General features: G+C 43.1%; 1 protein-coding gene across 1 annotated transcript in view; it reads right to left on the minus strand.

Annotated features, from left to right (window-relative positions):
- LOC307075809 (CUB and sushi domain-containing protein 1-like) overlaps positions 1-14,713 on the minus strand; it is a gene marked incomplete at its 3' end in the record, with an annotated part of 179,985 nt that overhangs the window by 110,165 nt on the left and 55,107 nt on the right. The window contains 4 exon segments of the mRNA XM_079736502.1: positions 803-927; positions 2,747-2,828; positions 10,474-10,551; positions 11,392-11,504. Coding sequence (XP_079592628.1) covers positions 803-927; positions 2,747-2,828; positions 10,474-10,551; positions 11,392-11,504 — 398 coding nt within the window.

Consider the following 14,713-nt stretch of genomic DNA (forward strand, 5'->3'; position numbering starts at 1 on the left):
ATATATGTGTGTGTGTTTGTGTGTGTGTTGGGGTCTAGCTGGCAGCCTTGTGATTGGAGCAATAAGACCAACAGGGTATTGTCACCAGACATGGACCGCTAAAACCCATGGCTCTTTGTTCTGTCACTCTCACACACCTACACACACATACACACGCACACGCGTAGTCACACACAGGCACTCACACACTGTGGGCCTATTTGACATTCTCGCTCACTAAATTAGTTGTTCAATAGATACAATATATGAAAAACAAACAATGATGTATCGATGGATATAGAAAGTATTTTCAATACATTAAGACTCTCCAATATCTACACACACATACACACATAGTATCTTACAGAACGTATTCCTATGTTTAAAGAGATGAGCAGGACTCCAATACATAAATTAATATTTAATCATAACCTACTTGTATAGATACATTAATAGATAAAAATAACTCACTCCCATATACAGATAAATATGTCAACATGGCTAAAATCTTAACACATGTTTAGAGGTTTAACCAGGAAGTTGTCCTAATTGAACCAGGAATTACATCTAGAAGTACAGCATGCAAACAGATCATTTAAGACAACTAACCCAGGACATACATACTATTACTACTGTCTAAGTAGTAATTTCGCACACACACATATCCAAAGCGACATAGAGTGAAGTCACTGTGAGTCGCAGGAAGTGGGGTTGGGGCTTCATTCTCCAGGTTGCCTTCAGGTGTGTCTGTGGGTATATATATAGATATGTACTGCGGACATCTGTGTAACCACAGCCTTTTAGGGGATGAAGGAGGACTTACTTCTACAGATGGGCCGGTGGTCGCTCCATGCAGCCAGGGTGTCAGTAACTCTCTGACAGGTGATGCTCTTGGAGCCCTGGAGCACATAGCTGTCATCACAGCTGAACTGCACACTGGAGCCGACCCTGCATCACAAGGACACGTCACCGTTAAAAGAATACCCATTATTCACACACACACTCACACGCACACACACAGACCTGCAGGAAGAAATGCTATTACTGCTTTGCAATGATTATAAACATCAAAAACAGGGCGCGCTTGTAGACTTGTGTTGTTTGTTATGGAGAGGATAAACCTCTATACCAGAGCAAATAATAATAATTATTATTATAATCGTAAAATAATAATTCATAATAAAATATTTATAACAACGATTTGTATAAAGTATTAAATGTTCTGTTTTTATCCCTCTCTTTTGGATTCCCAGTGGAGCCTCTGAAGTGTCATAAGGGGTGAATTAATTACCGCGTGTAATTATTACACATCTCTGTACATGGTTTTCCCCCAGCCAGGCTCCTCTTTAATCCTTTTCATCACACACTCCTCCTTTTCCAGATCATTCCATCCCCTCGGTAAAGTCGTTTCAATCTAAATTTCCCCATTTCTTTCCCAACCACACCCCCGCTGTCAAACAAATAGAAGCAGCATAGAGAAATGCAGGCCGAATGTCGCAGGATCTTTCGTCTACGAGGTTTTTATGTACAAACCCCACTGACACGCACAGCGGTCCGCAACCTGCCAAAACATTTTCTATGCGTTGCTCTGTGTTGTTGCCTTGGTGTGTGTGTGTGTGTGTGTCTCAGCGGCTCCACCCTGTTGTCAAGTGCCGCAGTTTGGCCCCGGCAACAGCCCCACACTTCCTAAGAAAGCTGTCAGGGGCCGTCAGGTGGAATACTTTCGCTAACATGTCGAGTGGCCAAAATTGCTCCACCCCTAGAACACTATCATTTTTTCTATTATAAAAGGTTATTTGAAATGACTTATTAACCGGGCCGAGCGGTCTCTGCCATCACTACCCTGCCCTTCCCAAAGTGGGTCTCAACACAGCGCCCCGCTGGTCTGTGTTCTGTGTCATGTCGCTTAATGGTGATTGGATGAGACGCTCTCGCATGCACACACTCAAGCACATGCAAGGTAATGACCTTGATCTAATGGACTTACTGCTGATGTGTGTGGCAATGCTTACTAATGGTGTGAAGTTAATAATGGGGAAGAAGGAGACATTATCACTATATATATATATAGTTATATATTTATACTCCTTTTGCCTATATATATCTATGCATATGTATATGTAAATATATTGGCAAAAGGAGAATGAAGCTCCATTTTAGCACACATACATATGCATAGGAATTAGTATGTATGCAAAATAGCATACTGGTTTGGTGGTTCCAAAGCACCAAATTGCTTTGGTGCTTTGGAACCACCTTTTCAGGATTAATGTATCGGATGCACTTATTTCTATGAGAATATATGAGAGGCAAAAGTTAATTCATCAATCACAGATATCATTATTATGCATGTGATCTCCAAATTCAGACAGGGATCTGGACAATGTCCGTGACTCATCTCCCACTTTGATGTCCCGTAATGAAACTCTGCCATCTGCACATCACAGCCCCAACACTAAATTCGGACCCCAGTGCAATAAACAGTGTTTCCAATGAGGAACATAGCTTCTGACGAGGTAAAGCGGGGAAAGACAGAAACCAAAGAACAAACCAACCAAAGACAAACAGAGAAATTCACACATGACTTAATTCTGACAGCCGGGCAAAGAGGAGTCTTTAATATATAGGAATATAGCTCTTAACAAGGAAGCGGTAAAGAAAGAAAGAATAAAGAACGAAAGAAAGAAAGAAAGAAAGAAAGAAAGAAAGAAAGAAAGAAAGAAAGAAAGAAAGAAAGAAAGAAAGAAAGAAAGAAGAGACAACTCACTGGAAGTTGGAGCCCATCCTCTTCCCGTACTCCGGGAGTCCAGGATCTGGACAAACGTCGCCCGCGAGACCACTCTGACTCACTGGGAGGAGGAAGGAGAGGCAAACACAGTAATCAGTTGGTTCCTATTGTGTTTGAGGAGAAAACAAAAGCAGGCCCCAATTGCTTGCAGACATCCCAAAGCAGCATAATTATGGGGAACATGGGGGAGATTAATTCCATTATATTGACCAACAAAATGTCACAATCTACCACATCTTGTTGATAAAAAAAATGCAAAATAACCACTGCCCATAATTACAAAGCTGTATTGTTATTTTCTTCATAATAGTATAATTAGGCTGTGAAAAAAAAGACCCTTTTTCTAATTAGGAATATTAATTAACTAGATGAAAGTGTATATATTTTCGCAAAGCTTACCGTGCGTCCCGCTTTTAAGTGTCGACCGAGCATGTGCACAAACACGATACGAACAGAGCACCGGATTGCAAACGTTACTCAGAGATCACTGTCAAAGCGATCGCGATCCCACCACTTCCATCACTCACGGGGAAAATCCAACGATTCACAATCCCAACACGTGTCTCATTTACCTCAACACATTTTCAGTCCAGCACCTGGAACTCAAAACGCAGGCCTAAGCCCTGGATCATCCCAGTTGCTTTCCCCCCCCCCCCCCCCGAAAGAAATTTGTCCCCTTTACTGGGAACCCCAACGACGGATAAATCCAGTGTCGTCCCATCTCCGTTCACACTGACGGGGCTGCCGGGGGGAAAGCTGCAGCAGCGCCTGCTACCCGAGGCGGTATATGGGTGGCAGCTCCCCCGTTCTTTATCACACCCGTCGCTGTCGCTCGCGCCTCCGGAGAGGGAGACGCCGCGCCGCACGCCAGCGTATCGGCGCCGCGAGCCGGTGACTACGACTGCCACCCAGGTGTCGCCTAGGTACTTATCGGCACCGTATTCAATCCCCCCCTCCCCCCACACCGACCCGGGGGTAGTGGGGAACACGGGTGGGATCCCACCTATTTCCTTATGTACCGCCTCAGGGTCAAAGCACTCGCTCAGAACCAGCAGCCGCATAATTGTCCCGTGGTAAGTGCATGGGGTGGGGGGGGAAGGATTACACGGACCGGGGTAGGGTCCGTGTAATCCCCCCCCCCCCCATCTCTTTACTTATGAATGGATGGGATGGGGATGGGAGACATACACCGTACATATATGCAGGCCCTCATCTCTCACTGACTTAATTGGAAAGATGTGGAGAGAGGGGGGAGCTCAATAACCTGACTGTGAAACAGAGCGGTAATTATTTTCGGGGGAGAAAAATGTGTTACAGTACATGACTACCTTCTCCGCCAGGATCCGGACCGAGCCATGGTTGCAAATTGAGCCACGATCGCGTGGGAGTAGTCCCCGTCGTGCAGCCGGAGTGGAAAACAAGATTTGTGTTTTTCTACCCTATGCACTCCTGGGTCGAACCCTGCATGAGACTGAAGTGTTGTTTTATTAAGCTCATAATGTGACATAAGCATACGGCACGACGATAGTTTGCACTGCACCAACAGCTGTCCACTTTTAGTGGAGTTTAAGATGAAAGTTATGTTAATCTTAAGCAAGAGGATTATCATTGTGTTCCTGATTTTAAAAAAAACATCGATATGCTAAGGTCATTACGCTTAAATGTCAAGAAAGACGATACAACAATGAACTGCTGTCTGGTGGTTTGGTGGCAAACAAGAGATTAACAAATAATAATTGTAAACTGCTAATTCTGCATTATGACTAGCTTATTCACATTGTACTGCACAACTCATTCCGAGCCTACTCCTGCTGTTTCATCCCCAAAAAAAACATTGAGTGGTTTTGTCGAGATTGTCAGTAGAGGGAGACAACTGGGTCTCTGAAACAATGAGTATCACCCCACCCACGTCGTGCCCTGGCGGCCGCGGTCTTTGGGACTTCCTAGGTCGAGAATGCCTCGTTCTGAGGGGTCTTTGTCCAGAATGCTGCTACTACGATAACTGCTAGTTGGTTCAGTTTTGCTTAGTGCGGCATGAGCCTCCACGGCGTTAGTCAATGGTGTTTACAACGCGCTGTGGGGGGCATGCTGGTGTGTTCAGGAGGCTGTTAAGAGTGCGTCTGGAAGTGGGGCTGGAACAGAGAGGGAGTCATGCTGGGGTGGAGACGCCCTAAAGAGCTCCATGAGTTTTCAGCTTGACAGAGTTTACAGGAGGCCCTGGAAAGAAGAACATTTGCAATCCATGTGGGGATGTTTCACAATGAATCGTCACCCCCCCCCCCCCCCCACTGCCCACAGAGTTCGCCATGAGTTTACTTGTGGGCTTTGTTCTGCTGGTTGCATGAGACGCCGCTGTCTCCCTCCGCTGTGGACCTCTGATGGATCCTGCTAGGCCGCAGCCCTGCCGATGGACTCCTTAAGGAAACTTTCTGATTCACAGTGCACCCTGGTCTCCCGTAAGGCCTTTCCTACGCTGGGCGAGCTAACCTTGAATGTTTTGCATCATTTCTCTCGATACACAGGGAGTTGAATGAGTTGGTTAATATATACAGTTTTTTCCAACGATGTATTTGGCCTTGTCGTCTTCCCAAGCATCTTTTTAACCTAGACAGCAGTCAGACGAAGTCAGTGGGCATTCAGAGCAGTCAGGGTATGTAGAACTAGATTCCCTTATGCCTGATGCATCCCTCCAAATTCTACACAATTAATTGGATGGATACCATATACGATGGATGTCATCCTAGATCGTATATCCTAGTAAGTTTGGGCTTATGCGGGAGATAGGTAACTTACATGCTCCTTCAAACTAGAACAAATTACATGAGCCGAACAACAAATAAAGTAAAACAGAAATGCAAGAAAAAGCATGAAAAGTCAAAGGTACGCTACCAGTGTGTTCTGCATCAAATATCTTAATTCCTTCGTTAGAAAAGGTGTCAGAAGGTACATTATCCTTCCTTGATTCACATTATGTTGTCTAGTTTGTACATTGTGTTTTTTAAACCTAAAATATCTCCCAGCTTTGGATCAGTGCAGACAAATTCCATGGTTTGGTAAAAAAAATTTATAACTGAATTTAGAGAATTGTTAAGGTTAAACCTACCACTGTTATTCTCTCTCTCTCTCTCTCTCTCTCTCTCTCTCTCTCTCTCTCTCTCTCCCCCTCCCCCTCTCCCTCTCGCTAAAGTTGGTTTTATTGGCACTAAATACAAAGGTTGACATTGCTTTGGTAAATCCTGCCAATGGAAACATCATGAGACATTATACAAAATGGCTGCCAAGTAGCATGGCATGGGCTACCGTAAAAAATGGAGAAATCTCTTGATTTAATCAGTTATTTGCACATAAAAGGACTTGCGGTCTAAACACGTTCATTTCAATAACATCAAAGTGTACGCGGCAAACCTTTAATCTCAGGAAATGCCACTCTTCAGGAATCAAAACATGACTAGGTTAGCCCTTGATGCGTCTATCTAAGAAATTTACCATCTTTAATTAACTTTACACCAAGTCAACGCCTTGTCTTGTTGTTGGCCCGGTACCATGCTCGAAAAAAGTTCAGTACGTGAGCAATATTAATAGAAAATTATATTTGTATTCAGTGTGTATGTTGCCTGTGGAAAATCTAATATGCATACAATGATTAGCAACCATATTTTTTGGAAGGTATTTTTGGAAACATTGATTGGTGATAAACATAGGTACACAGCAGATAACAGCTGGTACACATTACCATGTTTACCATAGATGACCCATGTATATAGGCACAAGCTGTAAATACCAGTAATAAGACACAGGGGCAGCCAAGACAGTATCTTGGCTGGGAAATCCACACTTTTGGGAGCTCAACCAATAAATTGTCTAAGTGACAATGTAATGTGCTGTCCATGGTACCAGAAGTAGACCCATGGTGACGCCCATAAAGAGCCCCCAATCTTGGCTGATCTGTGGCCATTTTGAACACATTCCTAGTAAACAAGGACAGCGCCTGTTGTACCACTGTATATTAACCACTTTATACGGTAGCATCATTTATAAGGCATTAGAGGGACATGACCACGGTTAAACACTACCATAGTTAAAGACTGGCAGGAATACTTGTGTTCAGTCGAACAAGGCACAAGGTATACAATCTTCTTTTCGCTTTAAAGAAGAGAGGGGAAGGCAAAGACAAATGAACAAAACAAGTATTTTTTGGGGTGGTAATGTAATTCAGAATACTTTTTAAAGCGTAGCTGTTATTAATGGCTGACTGGTGAACCATTAAAGAAGAAAGGTCAGAGAGAGGGAGGTAATGACAAGGGGAGGCAGCGAGAGAACACAAGGGACTGTGTGTGTGTGTGTGTGTGTGTGTGTGTGTGTGTGTGTGTGTGTGTGTGTGTGTGTGTGTGTGTGTGTGTGAGTGAGTGAGTGTGTGAATGCCTGTGAGTCTATGTTTCTATGCCTGTGTGTGTACATATGTGTATGTGTGTGCGTCTGTGAGAGTGTGTGTGTATGTGTGTGTGAATGCCTGTGAGTCTATGTTTGTATGCCGGTGTGTGCATACGTGTTTGTGCGTCTGTGCGTGTGCGTGTGTGTGTGTGTGTGTGTGTGTGTGTGTGTGTGAGTGCGTGTGTGTGTTTGTATCCCAGGTGAGGGCCCTCGAGGAGCTCCCTGGGAGGCGGGCTGATGAAAAGCGGGTGTGTGAAGAGCGGTTTGTTGATATGCACTCACCCTCTCTCAGCTTACCCTCTCAATACACCGTCTTACTAGTGCCCCCCTGCATCCCTCCCACACGCACGGGTCAACGGAGCCAGGCGCTAAGGGCCTAGCCAATGGATCATTTGTTTCTCACTGTACGCTTTTACCCGTCCATCTGTGCGTCTTCCACACTTCAAGATTTCACTATGGAGTAAGCATTGAGCTGCAAACATCCTCATGGATATTATGATGCATAAGACCCTTCAGTGGATAGTTAAAGCATTTCCTTTTCTTTTGTTTCCTCATTCTGTCTATCTGTCCAGTGGACTGTGTGAGAATATAGGCTGGGGACTGTTACAGACAATCAGTTACATTATGATTCATAAGCATTCTGTCCTCCAGACAGGTGAAACTCATTATCATCAGTCTCTGGCTCTCTATAACGATTACAGATAGCATAAAGATTACACCTTCTCCACATTACACATAATGCCGCCCCGGGGAGTCCTACACTCAAGCCAAGTGTTGTTCAAAGATTTGTCCAGGACCCAAAAAGTGGATTGGGAAGGTGCGTTTGATACGTTTTAATGAACCGGGGTGCTGGGTGGGAGTTGGGTTTCCGCCATTGGTCCCGAGATGAGAGCCGAAATGCACTCGCTTCCAGTCCCCGAGAAACAAGAGCACCAGTATGCTTTAATGAGTCGTTGGTCCCAGGATGAGACGCTAAATTCATCATTTAAGATGAGAGTCGAAACAGCTCAAGGTGTGTCTCGCATCGGCCTCCAAAAGTCTTCATCATCCTTCACTTCCTCAGAGTATTTTAGAATTTGCCTTGGCTTGTGATTATCATTTTTATCACTGGGAGAAATAAATTACCCCCCCCCCAAAAAGGTATGACCCTATATTTTCAGTATTTAAAATATGTGTCCCCCATGGGATGAAAGTGCTGGAAACCAGTCAGGAGGTAATTAATAGTTAGAATTTGGAGCGAAGAAATTGAAACAGAAGCATTGGGCATCAGGGAAGCTAGCACTACAGTAGCATACTTCACAAAGCTACGCTAAACCGAGGAAAGGCTGAAATATAATAGACATTGCTTATGCACAAACAAAGTTTATCAGGGAGAAATCTAAATTAATTGATGGAGCTCTAGAGCAATTACACATGCTGGCAACGTTTTGCATGGGAATTGCAATTAAACAAGTGATGCAACTTACTGAATTATGCATTGTAGCAATTATTCAAAGTATATATGCTTTTGGAATGTGTTCTCGGGCGATGACGGGATACTCACGAGGTCTTCCTCGGAGATGGATCTTTCTACATCTTGTGATTGTTTCATGGAACGTCAATATGAAATAAGATGAACATAGAATTGAATCTGGAACTTCGCAATTAAACTAAAATGACCACATAATTAAGTGAGAAAATGATTCCGGATCCGGCTTGTGAGTAATTAAACACTATACTCTGTCAGAATAAAACATATGCAAAGAAAATGTATGAAAAAACAACTCGGTTAACGCTCGATTATGCAGATTGCCATTAGACGTCCTAGAGCAATACGACGTCTCTAAACAGAGCCGGGTTTCTAAACAGAATCAGGTCAAACAGGAGTTAACCAAAACACACCTGTCAAAATACTGCATATCCATTCCTGGAAGAACTCCTTCTACGGCAAGGAGACGAGGAAGTTATTTTCTACACTGCAGTGCAATAATCGCATAAAAAACAGCAATGATATTCTGTTCAAAACAGTGGCTAAAATCCTACTGTTGAATGGAAACATTGCATTTCTAATTTAAGTGTAAGAAAAACAACTTTCTTTATGCATTAAGATTTGAGCATAGATGGCACCCTGGTGTATTTCTCCTTTAGAAATGTAAAATAAATATATTTTAGAAAAATGTTATCCTGCTGTTTAGCAGGTTGGTTTACTACAGACTGTATCAGCAAATAAAAAAATCTGAAGGCTCGATTGACCGTATCCATAGCATGTTTTGTTGTTATAGTCTCAATTCTAATTCTGACCCCTGACCCCACCCTAGGAAACCAATCCCAGATAACATAATCAGTCTGATGGCAGGGGGATACAGTTGAAATAAGAGCTAATCATACTCTTGTTGAATAAAGTGAGCCAAAAACAGTAAGCTATTAGCTAAACATTGAGTCTGATGTTAATGTATAATGAGGGAGGACAGGCAAGCCTCTATGCCTTCTTACGAGGCAGGGTCCGGTTCAATAAAATCAGGATCGGACCCACTTGGCTAGTTAGTACTCACGATGATACCATTATATTTGACCCTGAAAACCACGGTAGGAAGATTTAGATAAGTAGGTAATTTACATCCCCAAAGTCTCATCTGACATATGGGTTTTCTCTGTGTTCCGTCAACACAATTATGAGTCGGTTGTTTACGTTGTATTAACGGCGGCAATTGCGGAATTTCAGTTGGCTGCAATTTGAAAAGCGCATCGCAGCGTTGTTGTGACAGTGTGCACACTCCGTGGGCAAGAGGGTTACACATGTGTCTGGGCGGACACGCCTTTTGGCGTGTAGTAATGGCGTGTTTGGAGTGAAAGAAAAGGGCCCCTGGCAGTCAGTGCAAAGAACAGAGGAATATAAACCTAGAGAGTCTAGTCTCCCTGGCAGGCCGGGTAACCCCAATGAAAAATACATGAAATCACTGCTGCCATATTAAAGATAAATGTGGATATGTGCGTGTGTGTGTGTGTGTGTGTGTGTGTGTGTGTGTGTGTGTGTGTGTGTGTGTGCGTGCGTGCGTGTGTGTGTGGTATCTGTGTGACAGTGGGATGGCATGGAAAATATAGAGATGAGGGACAAAAGAGTAAGAGTGAGTGAGTAAGAGAGAGATGTTTGAAATTTAAGGGGCATTGGTTTAAAAACACACACACACACACACACATACATTCACACACACACATACACACACATACACACACATACACTGACTGCTGCATTGTCCCTGCTGGCACTCCAAAAAAACATAAACAGCTCAACTTACGGACGGCATTTTTGTGACTGGAATCTTTACTGGGCATCATTTTCACTCCTCTTGATTTCAGCTCTATGGCTTTCTTCACTGAATGAAGAGGAAGAGAGAAATATTGTTACAAATCCGTCAGGTGGCTACTTCAGTGTGGATGGAACAGGGGAAAACACAGCATGACATTTCTCTAGTGGCCAACAGAGGATATAAATAAAGAAGTATTTTTACAAAATAACGTCCAATTAGACTCAGTCAGAATTGTTTTGACCGTTTCTATGGAGACCAGGAGAGAATTCTCATGTTTTGGTTTTAATCTCTTGAACATAGTAATTTAGTGATTTTTTTTATTTTGAATGTGTAATGTTCACCCCCTTTATTAAATCAATTAATAAAATGTTATTAAACCAAAATCATGTCAAAGTGTTACAGTGAAATTAACCAACAACACAAGTACATGTGCATGAAAATGTATAGATAGAGCGAGAGGAGTAGAGTTGAACGCGAGAGTCACATGGACAAAAAGACAGAGAAACAAGGGGAAACAGAGAGAAAGAAGAACGAGGATAGGACACAGAACCAATTAAATGTGTGCTGGCACATAGACACCAACTCAACTAAAATGCAAATTAAGTGGTGGAACTATCCAGATAGATGCCAGAAGAGCAGCAGATTGAACATCTGAAGTCAAGTCAAATCGCTCCCCCAAAAAATAAATTAAGCAATCTAGTTTCTAAATCCTCTTAGCGAGTGTTTGTCAGAGCCAGACAAGCATACAGATAAATGTACTTATAGTGTGTTTTTATTCTCAAAAGCGGCAGATTGACGATTACACATTGTAGCCGTGTGTGTGTGTGTGTGTGTGTGTGTGTGTGTGTGTGTGTGTGTGTGTGTGTGTGTGTTTGAAATCGAAAGAGACATAAATAATAAACAAACCTTGGTACTGGGCACTGAATCCTTTCCTCCTATGGTTGCTATCAGAGGTGAAATGAAGGCGGAGCCAGTTCTTATTGGATATCACTGGTGAGGGCAACGTTGTACCAGTAAGCCTGGAAAACAGTGAAAAATACAATTTATTGAAAGACAATTGTAATGAATAATGCATCGTGTTTTCATACTGCTGATGAGAACTGAATACTTAAAATGAGTAAAGTACACATAAATACAGAATTTGATGTGTGCTTCTGGAAGCTCACTGACGATTCAACAACATAATACATACTCCAAAATTCAGTTTGGAAAGTTTAGAAGCAGCTATGCAAGGAAAATGTATGGATAGATCAACATACTGGTTTCGATCTCAGTTTTGGGCAAACAAAAACATATTTTTCCCATAGAGCGGGCGATGTCCGATTGCATCCACATCTCTGTTGCGTTTTGTGTTTTCCGGCCGAGATTAAAAAGCAGAAGACAGTCGGGACAAAGGGGGAATACAAAGTGAGGTAAAAGTAATAATATTGGGCATATTGGAGAAGGGAAGTGGGCGAGCGATACGGAGGCACAGAAAGTGCAAAAGGTCATCCGAGTTCACCGCCTCAGAAGCACTTTCAAAAGCTTCTCCCTGTGCCCATTGAATTGGTCGCCTATGGTAAGTATTGCATCAGCTCAGCTCCTCTCATTCCGTTACCCAAAAACAAGCGCGGCAACTGTGCAAAAATATATAAAAATGAAAAAAATAAAACGAAGGAGCAATGTCAGTGTTCGAAAACAATACAATAGAACGAAATTATGCAAGAATCTTGCTGGGAGCTAGAGTGTTCTACCAGTTTCCTTGGAGCAGGTAAGCTCAGTCTAATAGCCCTTTCATTATGACACTTCAATGTACACATATGTTGAATAGTTTTATATTACAGGACATGACAGGATTTCAACTGGTCCTCAACTCAAAGTCCTGAAATTAGATAAATTGGACCTGAGGTGTCAACTAACACAATGTGTAGTGCCATTACAGAAATAGCCGCCACTTCTACATAAAAGCCTCAGTTTTGGCAGTTCTTTCTGTAGATACCTGTAATGATCTTGTAACTGAAAATGTGACTGCATCTTTCTAGAAGAGACGATGAGGCAATATTGAAACTATTTCAACCAATCTGAAGATCATCCTTCCAAAGGGTGAAATACTATTTACAAATTGCAAACAGGGACAGTTTTCTGTCCATCTAGAAGTGGATAGACCCACAAATCCACCCAAAGATTGCACCGCATAAAAATAAAAATAACCTCAAACGCTGCTTTCACGGCGACCGTCTACAGGCCTTTGTCCGCGTGTTCAAACGTGAAATAAAAAACTAAAGACTCTAACATCAGAATGAGCAGCAAAAGAACAGCCATGGCTGTAATGAAAGTGTTGCTCAGAGAAAGCTCCTTCCCTCCATTAAAGAACAATGACGCACGCCAGCACTCTGCAAAGTTGAATCTTGACAAAAAAGCGAAACACACAACTTTTAAAACGATGTTCTCTGTGAGTTGCAGACGGCCGGACAAAAGGTGGAGCGTTTTGTTTGTGAGACGGGCCAGACGCCGTACGAAGTATAATGACAGAAATCTTTGTGGAAGCACCCAGCGTGGCGACATGAGTGTGATGCGATGTTATGTTTCACGATGACAAGATCATGAGTCCACCATGAACCCACCCCGCCCTTCTGTCCATCAACGACCTGTCCCGTCCTAAACCTCTACGTGTAAGGACATGACTCAACACACAACACAAAACAACACAAGGCCTTACAATACAACACAACACAATAAACACAACACAAGACAACACAACAAAACAAGCTGGACTTTAAATTAATTGGATTGCTCCTGATGTGATTGGGTGAATGTTGTGATCGTAATTGAATCAAGCCTCCTAAAGATATTCCAGCTGATTGCTATTCAAAGGAAGCACTTCCCAACGCACGTCAACACGACGTACATGTGAATGAAGCTGGGCGGGCAGGATGAAGCCCGGGCAGTACGCTATTTCCATGGCAATCCCCTAAACACGCAAAACCCTCCCCAGATACACATACTATGTGATGATGAGGTGATATTGAACGTGAGTGGACATAGGTTACCTAAGCGTTGAGGTTTGGTTTGAGCTTAATCATTGTTAATAACAATATAGTGCCAGTATTCAGTATGTGAATATACACTCATGTCAAAACAGCCTAGGGTAACTTTGCTCACGACTGGACCAAACGTGTTGAAAATTCAACCAATTCATTCAGCAAAAATTGTGATTACACCAATACCATCCACACGTACACGGCGATGTCAAACAAACACATCCCCTTACTTATAGATTGTATACATGGATATCATCAATAATGCGAGTGGCCCCACTTAAAATCCTCCCCGTGCCAACATCTCCACGGCCCCCCGCTGAGCTGTCACGCCCAGCGAGCGCGTCCGACCGATCGGGCGGCGCCTTAACGCCATTCGCGTCACGCGTGTCGTAGTATGCAGTCTCATCACGCTTAGAGTAACATGCTTATACCCAGCGCGCTCCTCCTCCATCTCAATTAAATGATCCAGACACCCACGCATCGCCCTGGATCCTCCCCCCTCCACCTCGGCAGTCCTCCACCAGCGCCGCCGCCACACCACCGATCAGCCCGTGGCAGCGATCTCGCTCCCTGCCGCTGAATCATTCCACTGAGCCGAAGGCTGCGGAGCTCCACTCTGATTGTTTCCGTCTCCACTTAAGACGCTTCAAAAAAAAAAAAGAACGGATCTGCCAAATTCTTCAAAGTCACTCTGCTGTTATTGTTTCAAGGTACATTACCCGTTTAAGTCATTCCCTCGTTTGTTTTTTAATTGGTGGGGTTTAAAAGCACTTGCAGATGCAATTGCCATTTATGAAAGTTGCGATGTAAAATGGGTGGATTAGTGGTACTGGTTGTAGTAGTAGTAGTAGTAGTTGTGGGAGTGGTAGGGCAGTATTATTAGTAGTGGTCTAAGTAGTGGTCGCCGACGTAATAGCAGCAGTTAAAGTCGACTGTCAAATGTACAAACTGTAATTATAACAATTTATAAAATAACGTAAAAAGATTGGTTTTGGATGGATAACAACGCTTAATATTGGATTGATGATGAGCATATTGCGCATGAAAGGGAGTGCATGTCCCGGATAGGTAATGGCTATGATAATAGATTTGATTAAAAACATATTGTAGATTCATTTGTTTGAGATGGATACTGGCCGGGGTTATAGATGTACTAGGAGAGGATTAAGGACATCCAGTTAATGTTAAGAATTCCCAAAGAGCTCCCA

Source organism: Pollachius pollachius (assembly GCF_949987615.1).
Source record: "Pollachius pollachius genome assembly, chromosome: 5".
Classification (NCBI taxonomy): Eukaryota; Metazoa; Chordata; class Actinopteri; order Gadiformes; family Gadidae; genus Pollachius; species Pollachius pollachius.